Genomic DNA, 15,428 nt, shown 5'->3' with positions numbered 1-15,428 from the left:
AGGGGTCCCTGAAGAAGAGAAAAAGAAAGGGACTGAGAAAATATTTGAAGAGATTATAGGTGAAAACTTCCCTAATATGGGAAAGGAAATAGTCAACCAAGTCCAAGAAGTGCAGAGAGTCCCGTACAGGATAAATCCAAGGAGAAACACACCAAGACACATATTAATCAAACTATCAAAAATTAAATACAAAGAAAAAATATTAAAAGCAGCAAGGGAAAAGCAACAAATAACACAGAAGGGAATCCCCATAAGGTTAACAGCTGATCTTTCAGCAGAAACTCTGCAAGCCAGAAGGGAGGGACACGACATATTTAAAGTGATGGAAGGGAAAAACCTACAACCAAGATTACTCTACCCAGCAAGGATCCCATTCAGATTCGATGGAGATATTAAAACCTTTACAGACAAGCAGAAGCAAAGAGAATTCAGCACCACCAAACCAGCTTTACAACAAATGCTAAAGGAACTCCTCTAGGCAGGAAACCAAAGAATAGGAAAAGACCTACAATAACAAACCCAAAACAAATAAGAAAATGGTAATAGGAACATACATATCGATAATTATCTTAAATGTAAATGGGTAAAATGCTCCAACTAAAAGACATAGACTGGCTGAATGGATACAAAAACAAGACCCGTATATATGCTGTCTACAAGAGACCCACTTCAGACCTAGGGACACATACAGACTGAAAATGAGGGGATGGAAAAAGATATTCCATGCAAATGGAAATCAAAAGAAAGCTGGAGTAGCAATTCCCTTATCAGACAAAATAGACTTTAAAATAAAGACTATTAGAAGAGACAAAGAAGGACACTACATAATGATCAAGGGATCGATCCAAGAAGAAGATATAACAATTGTAAATATTTATGCACCCAACATAGAAGCACCTCAATACCTAAGGCAAATGCTAACAGCCATAAAAGGGGAAATCGACAGCAACACATTCATAGTAGGGGACTTTTAACACCCCACTTTCACCAATGGACAGATCATCCAAAATGAAAATAAATAAGGAAACACAAGCTTTAAATGATGCATTAAACAAGATGGACTTAATTGATATTTATAGGACATTCCATTCAAAAACAACAGAATACAATTTCTTCTCAAGTGCTCATGGAACATTCTCCAGGATAGAGCATATCCTGGGTCACGAATCAAGCCTTGGTAAATATAAGAAAGTTGAAATCGTATCAAGTATCTTTTCTGACCACAACGATATGAGAATACATATCAATTACAGAAAAAATCTGTAAGAAGTACAAACACATGGAGGCTAAACATTGTGCTACTAAATAACCAAGAGATCACTGAAGAAATCAAAGAGGAAAACAAAAAATACCTAGAAACAAATGACAATGAAAACACTATGACCCAAAACCTATGGGATGTGGCAAAAGCAGTTCTAAGAGGGAAGTTTATAGCAATACAATCCTACCCTAAGAAACAAGAAACATCTCAAATAAATAACCTAAACTTACACCTAAAGCAATTAGAGAAAAAAGAACAAAAAACCCCCAAAGTTAGCAGAAGGAAAGAAATCATAAAGATCATATCATAAATAAATGAAAAAGAAATGAAGGAAAGAATAGCAAAGATCAATAAAACTGTAAGTTGGTTCTTTGAGAAGATAAACAAAATTGATAAACCATTAGCCAGATGCATCAAAAAAAAAGGGAGAAGACTCAAATCAACAGAATTAGAAATGAAAAAGGAGAAGTAAAGAAGTAACAACTGACACTGCAAAAATACAAAGGATCATGAGAGATTACCACAAGCAACTATATGCCAATAAAACGGACAACTGGAAGAAATGGACAAATTCTTAGAAAAGCACAACCTTCCGAGACTGAACCAGGAAGAAATAAAAAATATAAACAGACCAATCATAAGCACTGAAATTGAGACAGTGATTAAAAATCTTCCAGCAGGGCTTCCCTGGTGGCGCAGTGGTTGAGAGTCCGCCTGCCGATGCAGGGGACACGGGTTCGTGCCCCGGTCCGGGAAGATCCCACATGCCGTGGAGCGGCTGGGCCCGTGAGCCATGGCCGCTGAGCCTGTGCGTCCGGAGCCTGTGCTCTGCAACGGGAGAGGCCACAACCATGAGAGGCCCGCGTACTGCAAAAAAAAAAAAAAAAAAAAAAAAAAAAAATCTTCCAGCAAACAAAAGCCCAGGACCAGATGACTTCACAGGCGAATTCTATCAAACATTTACAGAAGAGCTAACACCTATCCTTCTCAAACTCTTCCAAAATATAGCAGAGAACGGAACACTCCCAAACTCATTCTACGAGGCCACCATCACCCTGATAGAAAAACCAGACAAAGATGTCACAAAGAAAGAAAACTACAGGCCAATATCACTGATGAACATAGATGCAAAAATCCAACAAAATACTAACAACCAGAAGGCAACAGCATATTAAAAGGATCATACACCATCAAGTGGGGTTTATCCCAGGAATGCAAGGATTCTTCAAATACACAAATCAATCAACGTGATACACCATATTAACAAAATGAAGGATAAAAACCATATGATAATCTCAACAGATGCAGAAAAAGCTTTTGACAAAATGCAACACCCATTTATGATAAAAAACCTCCAGAAAACAGGCACAGAGGGAACTTACCTCAACATAATAAAGGCCATATATGACAAACCCACAGCCAACACTGTTCTCAATGGTGAAAAACTGAAACCATTTCCACTAAGATTAGGAGCAAGACAAGGTTGCCCACTCTCACCACTATTATTCAACATAGTTTTGGAAGTTTTAGCCACAGCAGAGAAGAAAAAGAAATAAAAGGAACCCAAATTGGAAACGAAGAAGTAAAGCTGTCACTGTTTGCAGATGACATGATACTATACATAAAGAATCCTAAAGATGCTACCAGAAAACTACTAGAGCTAATCAATGAATTTGGTAAAGTAGCAGGATACAAAATTAATGCACAGAAATATCTTGCATTCCTATACACTAATGATGAAAAACCTGAAAGTGAAATTAAGAAAACACTCCCATCTACCACTGCAACAGAAAGAATAAAATATATATGAATAAACCTACCTAAGGAGACAAAAGACTTGTATGCAGAAAATTATAAGACACTGATGAAAGAAATTACAGGTGATGCAAATAGATGGAGAGACATACCATGTTCTTAGATTGGAAGAATCAACATTGCGAAGATCACTCTACTACCCAAAGCAATCTACAGATTCAATGCAATCCCTATCAAACTACCAATGTCATTTTTCACATAACTAGAACAAAAAATTTCACAATTTGTATGTAAACACAAAAGACCCTGAATAGCCAAAGCAATCTTGAGAAAGAAAAACAGAGCTGGACGAATCAGGCTCCTGGACTTCAGACTATACTACGAAGCTATAATAATCAAGACAATATACTACTGGCACAAAAAGAGAAATATAGATCAATGGAACAGGATAGAAAGCGCAAAGGTAAACACGCGCACATATGGTCACCTTATCTTTAATAAAGGAGACAAGAATATACAATGGAGAAAAGATAGCCTCTTCAATAAGCGGTGCTGGAAAAACTGGACAGCTACATGTAAAAGAATGAAATTAGAACACTCCCTAGCACCATACACAAAAATAAACTCAAAATGGATTAAAGACCTAAATGTAAGGCCAGACACTATAAAAGTCCTAGAGGAAAACACAGGCAGAACATTCTATGACATAAATCACAGCAAGATCCTTTTTGACCCACCTCCTAGAGTAATGGAAATAAAAATAAACAAATGGGACCTAATGAAACTTAAAAGCTTTTGCAAAGCAAAGGAAACCATAAACAAGATGAAAAGACAACCCTCAGAATGGTAGAGGTAGAAAATACGTGCAAAACGAATCAAAGGACAAAGGATTAATCTCCAAAACGTACAAGCAGCTCATGCAGCTCAATATCAAAAAAACAAACAACCCAATCCAAAAATGGGCAGAAGACCTAAAGAGACATTTCTCCAAAGAAGATATACAGATTGACAACAAACACATGAAAGGATGCTCAACATCGTTAATAATTAGAGAAATGCAAATGAAAACTACAATGAGGTATCACCTCACACCGGTTAGAACGGGCATCATCAGAAAATCTACAAACAACAAATGCTGCAGAGGGTGTGGAGAAAAGGGAACCCTCTTACACTGTTGGTGGGAGTGTAAATTGATACAGCCACTATGGAGAACAGTATAGAGGTTGCTTAAAAAACTAAAAATAGAACTACCATATGACCCAGCAGTCCCATTACTGGACATGCACTCTGAGAGAATCATAATTCAAAAAGAGTCGTGTACCACAATGTTCACTGCAGCTCTATTTACAATAGCCAGGACATGGAAGCAACCTAAGTGGCCATTGACAGATGAAGAGTTAAAGAAGATGTGGCACATTTATACAACGGACTGTTACTCAGCCATAAGAGGAAATGAAATTGAGTTATTTGTAGTGAGGTGGATGGATCTAGAGTCTGTCATACAGAGTGAAGTAAGTCAGAAAGAGAAAAACAAATACCGTATGCTAACACATATATATGGAATCTAAAAAAAACCAAAACTGGTTCTGAAGAACCTAGGGGCAGGACAGGAATAAAGACACAGACGTAGAGAATGGACTTGAGGACAAGGGGAGGGGGAAGGGTAAGCTGGGACGAAGTGAGAGAGTGGCACTGACATATATACACTACCAAATGTAAAACAGATAGCTAGTGGGAAGCAGCCGCAAGGCACAGGGAGATCAGCTCGGTGCTTTGTGACTACCTAGAGGGGTGGGATAGGGAGGGTGGTAGGGAGACACAAGAGGAGGAGAAATGGGGATATACGTATATGTATAGCTGATTCACTCTGTTATACAGCAGAAACTAACACACCATTGTAAAACAATGATACTCCAATAAAGATGTTAAAACAAAAACTAGAAATAAAATCTAGTAAGTCTTCTATTTGGGACCGTATGAAGTGAAATTTCTGTCTGAAATATGTGAAGTACTATTTAAGTGTTTGCTATTAAGCTTACATTCTTTCAACAAGCAGTTACTGAACCGACATTATTTCCCACATTAGATATTTGGAACAAAAGGAACTGTTTATAATCTAGAGGAGAAGAGACAATTACAGTATAAACAAAAACTGAACCAGCTACTGAAGTAGAATAACTTCATCATTATTAATAATAATGATTAACTGTTCCCTCTCTATAAGATAGGATGAGTACAATCATCAAGCATATTTTCTGGCTTAGTTTAAGTAAACAAAAGCTATACATACCACAGACTCCTTAGGTGATTGTGCCAGAGCATAATTTGAACTTGAAGAAGATCACTGAGAAGTGATCTTATGGAAGATCACTGAAGATATACACACTAAATGCTCTGGTGCTACACAGCTGGGCCTCACCCGGTGCTCTCTGCCTCAGTGAATGACACCACCCTTCATCAAAACAGGAAGGCAGGAATCTAGGGCCGATTCTTGGTACCTTCTCCACCTCTCCTGCACACTTTCCTTACATCCATTCCAGTACAGTGGTCAAGAGTGCTGGCCATGAGTCAGCTAAGAGGCTGCCACTTTCCCGCTTGGCAAGTCACTGAACCTCTCCGAACCCTGGCAAGTTACTGAACCTCTCCAAACCTCCTAATCTATGTAATTGAGATGGCAAATTCCCACATTTTACAGTTGCAATGAGGATTAAGTAAGACAGTGTAGAACCTGCCACTTTGTAAACCTTCAATAAATGTTAGTGATCACTCATTACCCTACCAATGCATTACTACAGCTTATTGATTTTTCCTCCTCAATACGTGGCTGATCCGTCCATTTCTGTCTTTACTACCCCATCTTGTAAGCACATGTTACCACCACCTCTCATCTGCACTACTGCAGGTCTCCCCACATCCATTTCTGTTTCTCAGATCCATACTCCACACTGCAGCCAGAGTAATTTTTCTTTTCTTTTTTTTTTTTTAACATCGTTATTGTAGTATAATTGCTTTACGCTGTTGTGTTAGTTTCTGCTGTATAACAAAGTGAATCAGCTAAACGTATACTTATATCCCCATATCCCCTCCCTCGGACTAATTTTTCAAATACACAAATCTGATTATGTCACTTGCTTCTCTCCCTTCGGTGTCTTCCCATTGCTCTGAAGATAAAGAATAAAAGCCTTAGTACAGTGAAAGGCTCTGTAAGAATTGGCCCCTGCCTACCTCAGCAGCAGCATGTCCCCTCCCTGTCTGCACAGCGCTCCTTTTTGCCTAGAGTCTGTGCAAATGCTCCTTCCTCTGTCAAGGGCTCTCTTCTTCCTACCTCACCCGCCCGGATTCCTCTAGAGCTTCACTCAAACAATCCGTCCTCAAGAAAGCCTTTCGTGGCCCCCAATCTAGGTCTGATCACCCCTTTCCCACATTCCTATCACTCCATTCTTTCCTTCATACATTTATCACAACTATAATTAAATATGCAATTATTTGTTTAATATATGTCTCCCAGGCAGAAAGAAAGGGCCAGGAAGGGCAAAGTTCACCTAGGTGTGCCTAGTTCACTGCTGGATACGTAGAGTGGGTGCTGAACAAAGAGAGGTTGTTTTCTCTCTTTCAAAGGTAAGAAAACTGAGGCTCAGGGAAGTTCAAAACAAAACTCGCCCAAGGTCACAGCAAATAAACTTAGTAGGTAGAAGAGCTCAGATTAGATGATTCTAAACTTCATCTTCCTTTCACCACAGCAGATCACTGTCTCTATAACAGCATGAGAACTTTTCACATTAGAATGCCAAAGTTTAGAGGCAACAGAACTGAACTTGTCGATTTTTCTCCTTTGAAATTAATACATTTAAAAAAAATAAGTCTTATTTAAATGGTAAAATTGTCATTAGCTTATTATTATTTCTGTATCAGTCTTTCTCATATAAGGATTAGAAAACAATGGATGATATTACATTAATAGAATTCATGCTATAAATTCAGTTACAACTGCATACATTTATAACAGTTGTATGGTCTATATTATGTAACTATAGTTCAGATTATTTTATAGTAAAATATCTCTCTGAAAATAGAAAGGAATTACATTTGGGTATAGAGATGCAATACACTGATTTTACAAAAATGTACTAAGTGCATGGAGAAAAAATTAAGATTTATAATTTTTAAAAGAATCATTCCTTCAATTACAATTTCAAAAACAGGAATACTGAAAATACTCTCAGCTTTCAAATATGATCAATATTAGACATCTCAGTGAAGATAATACCATTGTGCTTCAGTAAAAAATAGAAAAGAACAGAGAAACCCTGGGAACAGGCAGGAAGACCAAAGGGTGAGGCGGGGGAAGCATATCTAAGGTTAATCAACAATTATATTAAAAAAGTGTATTATTTAATTCTTTCATTTAATATGAATGGGTGTTCCCATTTACTTTACCTGTAACCACCGATAAAGTGCCTCCAGATGTTTTCTACATAGTAAATATTCACATATTTTAATATGTTATTGAGAGACTGCTAAGGTCCCTCCCCTACTTTCACTAATCTCATTCAAATAAAAACCAAACCAATAACAGCTAATATCTATTTTAGTTTTATTCCTAAGATCCTAGAGGCATAAATTAAGGAAAAACAGCACAACAAAATGAACTGTCCAACAACAGAATCAATATATCTCACATATAAATAATAAGCAGGTAGGAAGGAAAATAAGACAAACTAGTTTTAGTTTATGTGGGATAATCCTGGGATATATTTAAATTGTTTGAGGGTAATGTTCATTTCATACATGAAAGGCAATATATTTAGAAGGTCCAAGAAAGAAGTTCTAGGGTTAAGACTTGATGGAAAAGGCTGTATGAGATCATCCTGATAATGTATTTTGCCTGGCTGACAAAATTAAAAAGCAACTGAAAAAAAAGTAAGGGCAACTATACAACCACAGGATTTAGGTAATGACCTTATATGCTAGAAATTTTTAAATCTTGTCTTTGACATAGTGCCCCTGTACCCTAAATTCAATGGAATTACATGATTCTGTGAATGTTTTCATTACTATTTACTAAAAAGTATATGTAATATTATAAACCTGAAAGCTTTTAAATTGATGATTTTTCCACACCCATTTCATAGGTAGTTAAATATGTCACTAGTGCCAGACATTAAAATTATAGTTGAGTCTGAGCAATGAAGGGGTTAGAGGTACCAAACCCCTATACAGTCAAAAATCCACATGTAACTTTTGATACCACCAAAACTTAACTTCTAAAAGCTTACTGTTGTCTGGAAGCCTTACTGATAACATAAATAATATATTAAAACATATTTTGTATGTTATATGTATATCTATGTATATTTTATGCATTCATGACACACCTAACTTTTTCTTAATTTTTGTGATTTTTCTAGGCTGTGCGGTTTGTCTGAGAGTTCTCTCAAATCTCCAAAAGAGAGTCACAAATCTCCAAAAAATTTTCCAATATATTTATTGAAAAAAAAAAATCCACATATAAGTGGACCCACTCAGTTCAGACCTGTGTTGCTCAAGGGTCCACTGTGTTACAATTCTATTCAACATCATAAAGTAAGCATTAAGAATCTGGAAGACTGAGGAGAGCACAAAGATTCTGGATTTCAAGGAGAACATGTCAAAAACTTAGTGTATACCTATGAAAAGGACCAATGAAGTTTGGATTATAAACCTGCTGTTTAATAGTATAGTTACTAGCAACATGTGGCTATTGAGCTCTTGAAATGTGGCTGATCTGACAAAGAAACTAAATTTTTTAATGCAATTAATTTTAATTAAAATTTTAAAAGTGATCCTTAATTTAGTTCTGAGAAAACTTTTAAGTATGTTTTGAACAACCTGGGTATGAGAATTTAATTTTTTAAATGTAAATTTTATGAAATTAAGTATAGATCAAGTACTTCTAATAAAAATTTAGTATTTGAATGTGCTGTAAGTATAAAATACACAGTGGAATTTTGAAGACAGTACAAAAAAAGAATGTAAAATATCTGACTAGTATTTTTTTATGTTACATCAGTTTTATATTGATTACATGTTGAAATGGTAATATATTAGCTCTAATGGGCCAAGTAAAAATACAATTAAAATTATTTTCACCTGTTCTATTTTGTTTTTTTTTTTTTTACTGTAGCTACCAGAAAATTTTAAATTATGTATGTTGCTTGTGTTATATTTCTTTTGCAAAGTGTGGATATAGACAGTTAAATTGCACTAGAGCCAAAAAAAAGCCTACAAGACGGTCTACTGCCACAACACTGGGAACTAGGAAAGATTGACGAATATTTAAATGAATATGTGTAAAGTGATGTTAGTTAGAAACTGTTCTGCCTTGAAGAAATATAATTGGTCTAGTACCAAAAATAACAGCAAAACGTTACCTTTTTGTCTTCCCACTCCTTGACTGAGTTGTTCTGCCCATTTGGAAACTGCAACACACCTCCAGTGCTGGCAGATAACAGAGGAGGTTGAACCTTGCTAAGGATCTTTGAGCAGAGCCTGAGAGAATCTGTGAGTTCAGTCAAGTGCAATGTCTGGAGGTGGCTTGTCAGGGCAGATATCATCCTGAGCAGCAACTGGGGCAAGTGTTCTGTCTGGATTTCAATATAAGTCTCCTGAAAATAAAAGCGAAGTGACAAAAGTTTATACAGTGTATAACTCCAAAGTTATGTTATTTAATTTTTAATTTATTAATATATAAGAAAAATAATTTTACTCATTTCATATGTACCATGCTCTTAATTAACATTGTATGGTCATTTATTATTAATGACGTAAAATTTCTATTCCCAAATTCTCAATTTAAGTACTTCGAAGCATGTACTATAAAAGAACCCCAGTTTTATCTGTTACATTACTGAAATTATAACATAACAAAAGTGAATACAATCAGTTAAAAACAAAACAGGCTGAATGTCATACCTGACACAGCACCCTCATACTTCTAGTAGGCTTCAAAATGAGAAAGCAAAGAATTGAGGAGAGAAAAGGCGAAAAGGTTTCCAACAGTCTTCATTTAATAGAATCATTAATGAATACAAATGCAGCATTAGACTATTATATACTAAACATGTAAGACTTCAATAACATGCAATTATGAAATACATTCCATGTATTATATAAGAATTGTATATGTATTACATATAATGTATGTCAGAGGACAAAACACTTCAAAAATTTTATTTAAAATGCTATACCAAAAGGGGGAAAATCAATTTAATTTAAAAAATGGTATTTATTTGAAGATGAGGTCTATTTCCAAAATGAAATATTTGAACTATGTTATTACATTTCCTCAATATTTTTTCACCAGGGTGATCTTACCAAAGAAACTATATCCAACAAAAAATCCACCAGTAAGCAGAAATTGGTCAGCTGTAACTCAGATGAGTCGTTAACATCTCCAGGCCCACGCTGAAGTCTGGCATGCAGTGTCCTCCTAAAAGGACAAAATTCACTGTATCAAGTATCCTATCAAGTGATGTGAATACATGTGATGATATCACTGTTCTTTAAATGAGTCATATCAACATTGGGATGCACACGGTTAACTTCTTGTGATGAAGTATGTTCCCTTTCCCCTAGGACACTACTGTATCTCTCCATGGAAAATTCCCAAAGCAAGATTCCTAGGCTGAACCTCTCCCTATGACACCCATCCTGAACTTCCAAGTGTTCTGGATGGTTCTGTTTGGGACTTATTTCCTATTTCTCCCACTACAGATCTCATCTCCTAGTTAAAATGGACTATTTGCTGCTTGATTTCTAACCTCAGGGCCTTTGTTCATACCAACCTGTCCCCCTGGATAGGCACCCTCTCCCAGCCTCATTCTCTCACATCCAGAATGCAGCCACCCTTCAAATGGTACCTCCTCTAAGAAGCCTCTTCTGATACAAGTAGTAGAGATTATTCCTCCAACAAATATGCACATTAAATCACATTAATCCTATCTGCCCATACACTGCCCTACACTCTGAAGACACAAAGTAAGAATATGCTACAGTCCCTAGCCAGCAAGATATATAAGCCTATAGACAAATAACGTAACAATGTGATAGGGTAGGAGAAGTTGATTCTGATGGGAGATTTGAGGGAGTCATAGAAGGCTTCTGAAAGGGGGTGGCCTCTTTATAGGACCTTACCAGATGGGCTACAGAGAAGAATATTTTCGAAAAAATAACATGAGTGAAAGCTCAGCAGCATCACTGAAGGCTCAGTTAATGTTGTTCAAGGAATAGTCCAGGTTAGCTAGAGAAGGGTATATGTGTATGTTTGTGAATGTGAAAACAAAGTAGAAACCTGGGCCAGGGCCAGGTGGTGAAAAGACACCCACAATTCCTCTACATTCCTACCACATCTTAATCTCTCTCTTAAGGCACCCGTAACCTTTAGTTTAATACAGTACTAGGAATATGCATGAGCATGTCTTACTTGTTCCTGCTGTGAGCTCTTTGAAGACAGGCACTGTCTATATGTCTAGCATAGCGCCTTTCCACTGGGTGCGCAGTAGCTGTTCAATGAGTAAGCAAGCAACTTTCTAAATCGTTAAAGGGATTAATTTTATATTTATAAAAGACTTCTAATCCCGAGATCATAAATGCTTACTTGTTGACTCTATGCTCCCAAGGCTTGAGAGGTTAATCGGCTGCTGAGAGAATTTGGTCTAGAATCCAGACAGAAATTCTACCCAGGTTCACTAGTATTACTGGGTTTTCTGAGCATTTTTTAAGCTTTACAACCTAAGGAGTGGATGATAATATGGGCTGGTTCTATGTTTTTAAAAACATAAAAGTGACCGAGGGCTTTTTTGTTATTCAAAGTGGGAAGCATTTTGGGAAAGTGTGCTGAGGCACCAGCCACAAATTTGCTACTTTCTCTGCAACAAAGAAAAACTGGATTACTATAGATTGGAGAGGGAAAATCTTTCATCTATGCTGGTGATTGAATAACTCATCTCTAAATTCCTTTTCAAATCTAAGATTATACGATCAATGATTCTGTATTCTAGAGTGACATGGTAGAGACAGATTATGGCCATTAAATGATAGTTGTCAGTAGTAGTAGTAAAATGTATAAAAGAACATTCTTTTCATTAAACTCAAGAACTTAAAAAAAAATAACAAAGACTGGCTTTGAATGCTATTAAATGAAAATGAATAAAAGAGTTTAACGTACCTACAACATTCTTCAAACCAACGTGCAACATAATCCCACATATAATAAGGCTCAAAGGAGTTAAAGAGAAGGTTGGCAGTTTTAATCAGTTCTGCTGTTTTCTTATTTTCCCTTAATTTACTAAAAAAAAAAGAAAAAACAAAAACTGATAAATATAACATCTACTTTTTCAAATTTAAATGTGAGTGGAATGTTGTTAGGGGAGTATATATTCCTAAGTATTTGCTAGAAAACTTGCTAGTGAGAATATTGCAACAAATAATTTTTATCTACTGTCACTTTATCACTTTATGTGTAGTTATTTTTCCAAATTTGAGTTTTCATAACTCAAATGTATGATCAAGATCAGAAATTAACCTTGCATAAGAAAAATAGCTGTGCTTTCAGCAGAAGAACAAGAAGTTCTTTTTGAACTATTTTGAGAGCCTGATGGTGAATTTGGCATTAAGTTCCTTTGTTTCCCTTAACACATATAAACTGAGTGATTTTTAAAATTAATTAATTAATTAATCTTTGGTTATGTTGGGTCTTCGCTGCTGCGTGTGGGCTTTCTCTAGTTGTGGCGAGCAGGGGCTACTCTTCATTGTGGTGCGCAGGTTTCTCATTGCGGTGGCTTCTCTTGTGGAGCACGGGCTCTAGGTGCACGGGCTTCAGTAGTTGTGTCATGCGGAATCAGTAGTTGTGGCTTGCAGGCTCTAGAGTGCAGGCTCAGTAGTTGTAGCACATGGGCTTAGTTGCTCCACAGCACGTGGGATCTTCCTAGACCAGGGCTCGAACCCATGTCCCCTGCATTGGCAGACGGATTCTTAACTACTGCGCCACCAGGGAAGGCCCGGTGATTTGATATTGACAGCCTTGATTCTGAAAGAATTTTCTCTGCTTTCCTGTACTATTCAGGATTTGTTTGAGAAAGGTTAAGTTTATCTTGGTGAGTTTCAATCAAATTATTATTTTTAGCTTGAAAAACAATAACAACAAAAAGAAGTAATCCTGTCAATAGCCACTTTTACTGTAATTCCATCAGGGAAAAATAACTTCGTTATTTCAAGTGGGAGCCCGCTAGCCTATTAAATACCCACCTAACTACCATCTCCTGTCACCCTTCCTAACAATTAAAACAATTATTTTTCTATATAGTGATGTACTGTCAATACAACTAGCATGTTATAGCACGAAAGGCTAATTAAATACTCTATGGGACAAAATAAATTATCAGGCAGTGTACAGAATGAAACAGAGTACAAGGTTAGTCAATATTAACTGCTCAAACAAAAATCAGAGGGGACAATATTTATCAGAAATCAAAAACTGTCTTAAAAAGTTTTAATATATAAAAGTATGCTTTAGGAAAGCCCAGGTTATCTCCAAAGTGTCACCAAGGTGACACTAATAAAATGCAAAGTGAGAATTCCCTGGCGGTCCAGTAGTTAGGACTCTGCACTTTCACTGCTGAGGGCCCACGTTCAATCCCTGGTCAGGGAAGTAAGATCCCAAAAGCCACGCAGTGCAGCCAAAAAAAATTAATTCATTAATTAATAAAATAAAATTATGCAAAGTATGTAAAAGAAATTGTTGCCTTGGATCCTTTGTCATAATGATAAATGAGGCTGGAAAACAGGTAGGCTCCTTAAAGTAGAGAAGAAATGAAAAAGTAAGACTTTGTCAGCATGTATCTACCACTGACTTAGAGAAGAGGATATGCTAATGTTATATGACTTCTCCCAGGGATTAAAAAAAAAATGTGTATATATACACACACACACATATATATATAGAAATAATTTGAAAGAAGAAAGAACCATCACTTGAAAAAAAGTCTTTAAAGAATGCCTAGTGCCCTCTGATTCATTTAATTCTGTGGTCAAGTCTTCTTCTGATCTATGCTTTGGTCTCCTGAGTGTGTCAAGGCACCAAGAGGGCACTACCCCGTGCAAACTACCAGGCCTGGTTACCAAGCAAGGTACAGCTTTCATTATTAACTGACATGTGGAAGCTAATTTCTTGTGAGTTTGATAAGTGTGAATGAATTCCCTGGAATCTATATCTTCACATTAACTGCTAAAATTTAGTTTTCTAAACCGGTGAGGCTGAGAACTAACCCTGGAAGGTGGTGGCATTGTACACAGCACTCATGCTACACATGCCTGTTTGAAAGGTCAGTGCAGTTAATTATGAGAGTTCACATTACTAAAATATAGCGATACTTTAAATCAAACTCACTCATTCATAACACAAATTTCATACAGCAATGTCTACTTTACAAACATTAATAAAGGAGGATCTTTGTGTCATGCTTAATTTTTTGGTAATCCACCTGCTTAACTGAGCGTGATCCTTGCTGAAGGGTGGTTCCATCTGAAGATCCAATTCTGCTTTACACTGAGAATATAATGTTCTAAACACTTCAATGAGGACGTCTTCTAGAATTACAGGTCCTAAAATTAATACACATATTGAAGACAATAATTAACATTCCAAATCATGATTATCTACAAATTGGCACAATTAAAGTATGCTTTAAAACAGGTATTTTGAAAAAATAATGTTTTTTCCAGAAGTGAAACTAAACTTCACATCCTGAGAGGCTAACAGTAAAATAGCAAAGAACTGAACAAATGTTTATCTAACTATATAGGTTGACGTAATAGAAATTACAAAATCAGGGAAACTGGTTTTGCCAGTTAATAGCTCTATTAGCTTGGACAAGTTATTTAACTTCTTTGAGCTTTGGTTTCTTCATGCAGAATGAGGATAATAGCAAATTTATGGGACTATCAGTGTAAGGGTCAGGAAAAATTCTGTAAGATGGGTAGCATGGTTCCCAGAATATAATGAGTACTCAATGAATGTAACTTATATTACTATTATTAATTAAAATAATACAAAGGTGCACAAGGCTAAACTTTACTGCTATAAGAGACGCCAATCTCCTCAGAAAACTTCCTGAACTTCCATCTATTACCATGTAATAGAGCCACTGGTACAACTCAAGTTATTTTTATATTTAATTTTTTTCATTTTTCTTTTAAGAGTTGGTGAGAGAACTTATGCATATTTGCTAAAACTTCTGCACATAAAAAGAAGAAAAAAAAACTTCTGCACATAATTTAATAAAACTACATACTTTATCATTTCACTTTATCATTGCTAATATTTTCAGTTTTTCTTAATTTCTGTCTCAGGTGCCGCAACTATCTTCCCAAGAGA

General features: G+C 36.2%; 1 protein-coding gene across 5 annotated transcripts in view; it reads right to left on the bottom strand.

The window, feature by feature from the left end:
- DOP1A (DOP1 leucine zipper like protein A) overlaps positions 1-15,428 on the bottom strand; it is a 114,408-nt gene that overhangs the window by 46,777 nt on the left and 52,203 nt on the right. For 4 of the 5 annotated variants that reach the window (XM_029223668.1, XM_029223667.1, XM_029223670.1 and 1 more), the window contains exons 10-13: positions 14,536-14,656; positions 12,222-12,341; positions 10,370-10,484; positions 9,427-9,660 (exon numbers count right to left, since the gene is read on the bottom strand). In XM_029223668.1, the coding sequence (XP_029079501.1) occupies positions 9,427-9,660; positions 10,370-10,484; positions 12,222-12,341; positions 14,536-14,656 (590 nt within the window). The remainder of the gene's footprint in view (positions 1-9,426; positions 9,661-10,369; positions 10,485-12,221; positions 12,342-14,535; positions 14,657-15,428) is intronic. The other variant, XM_029223669.1, reaches the window with a different exon arrangement.

Source organism: Monodon monoceros, unplaced genomic scaffold (assembly GCF_005190385.1).
Source record: "Monodon monoceros isolate NGI ecotype Baffin Bay Population unplaced genomic scaffold, NGI_Narwhal_1 Super_Scaffold_15, whole genome shotgun sequence".
Taxonomy (NCBI): Eukaryota; Metazoa; Chordata; class Mammalia; order Artiodactyla; family Monodontidae; genus Monodon; species Monodon monoceros.
Note: the sequence above shows the minus strand (reverse complement) of the source record. Positions and strands in the feature narration are given on the sequence as shown.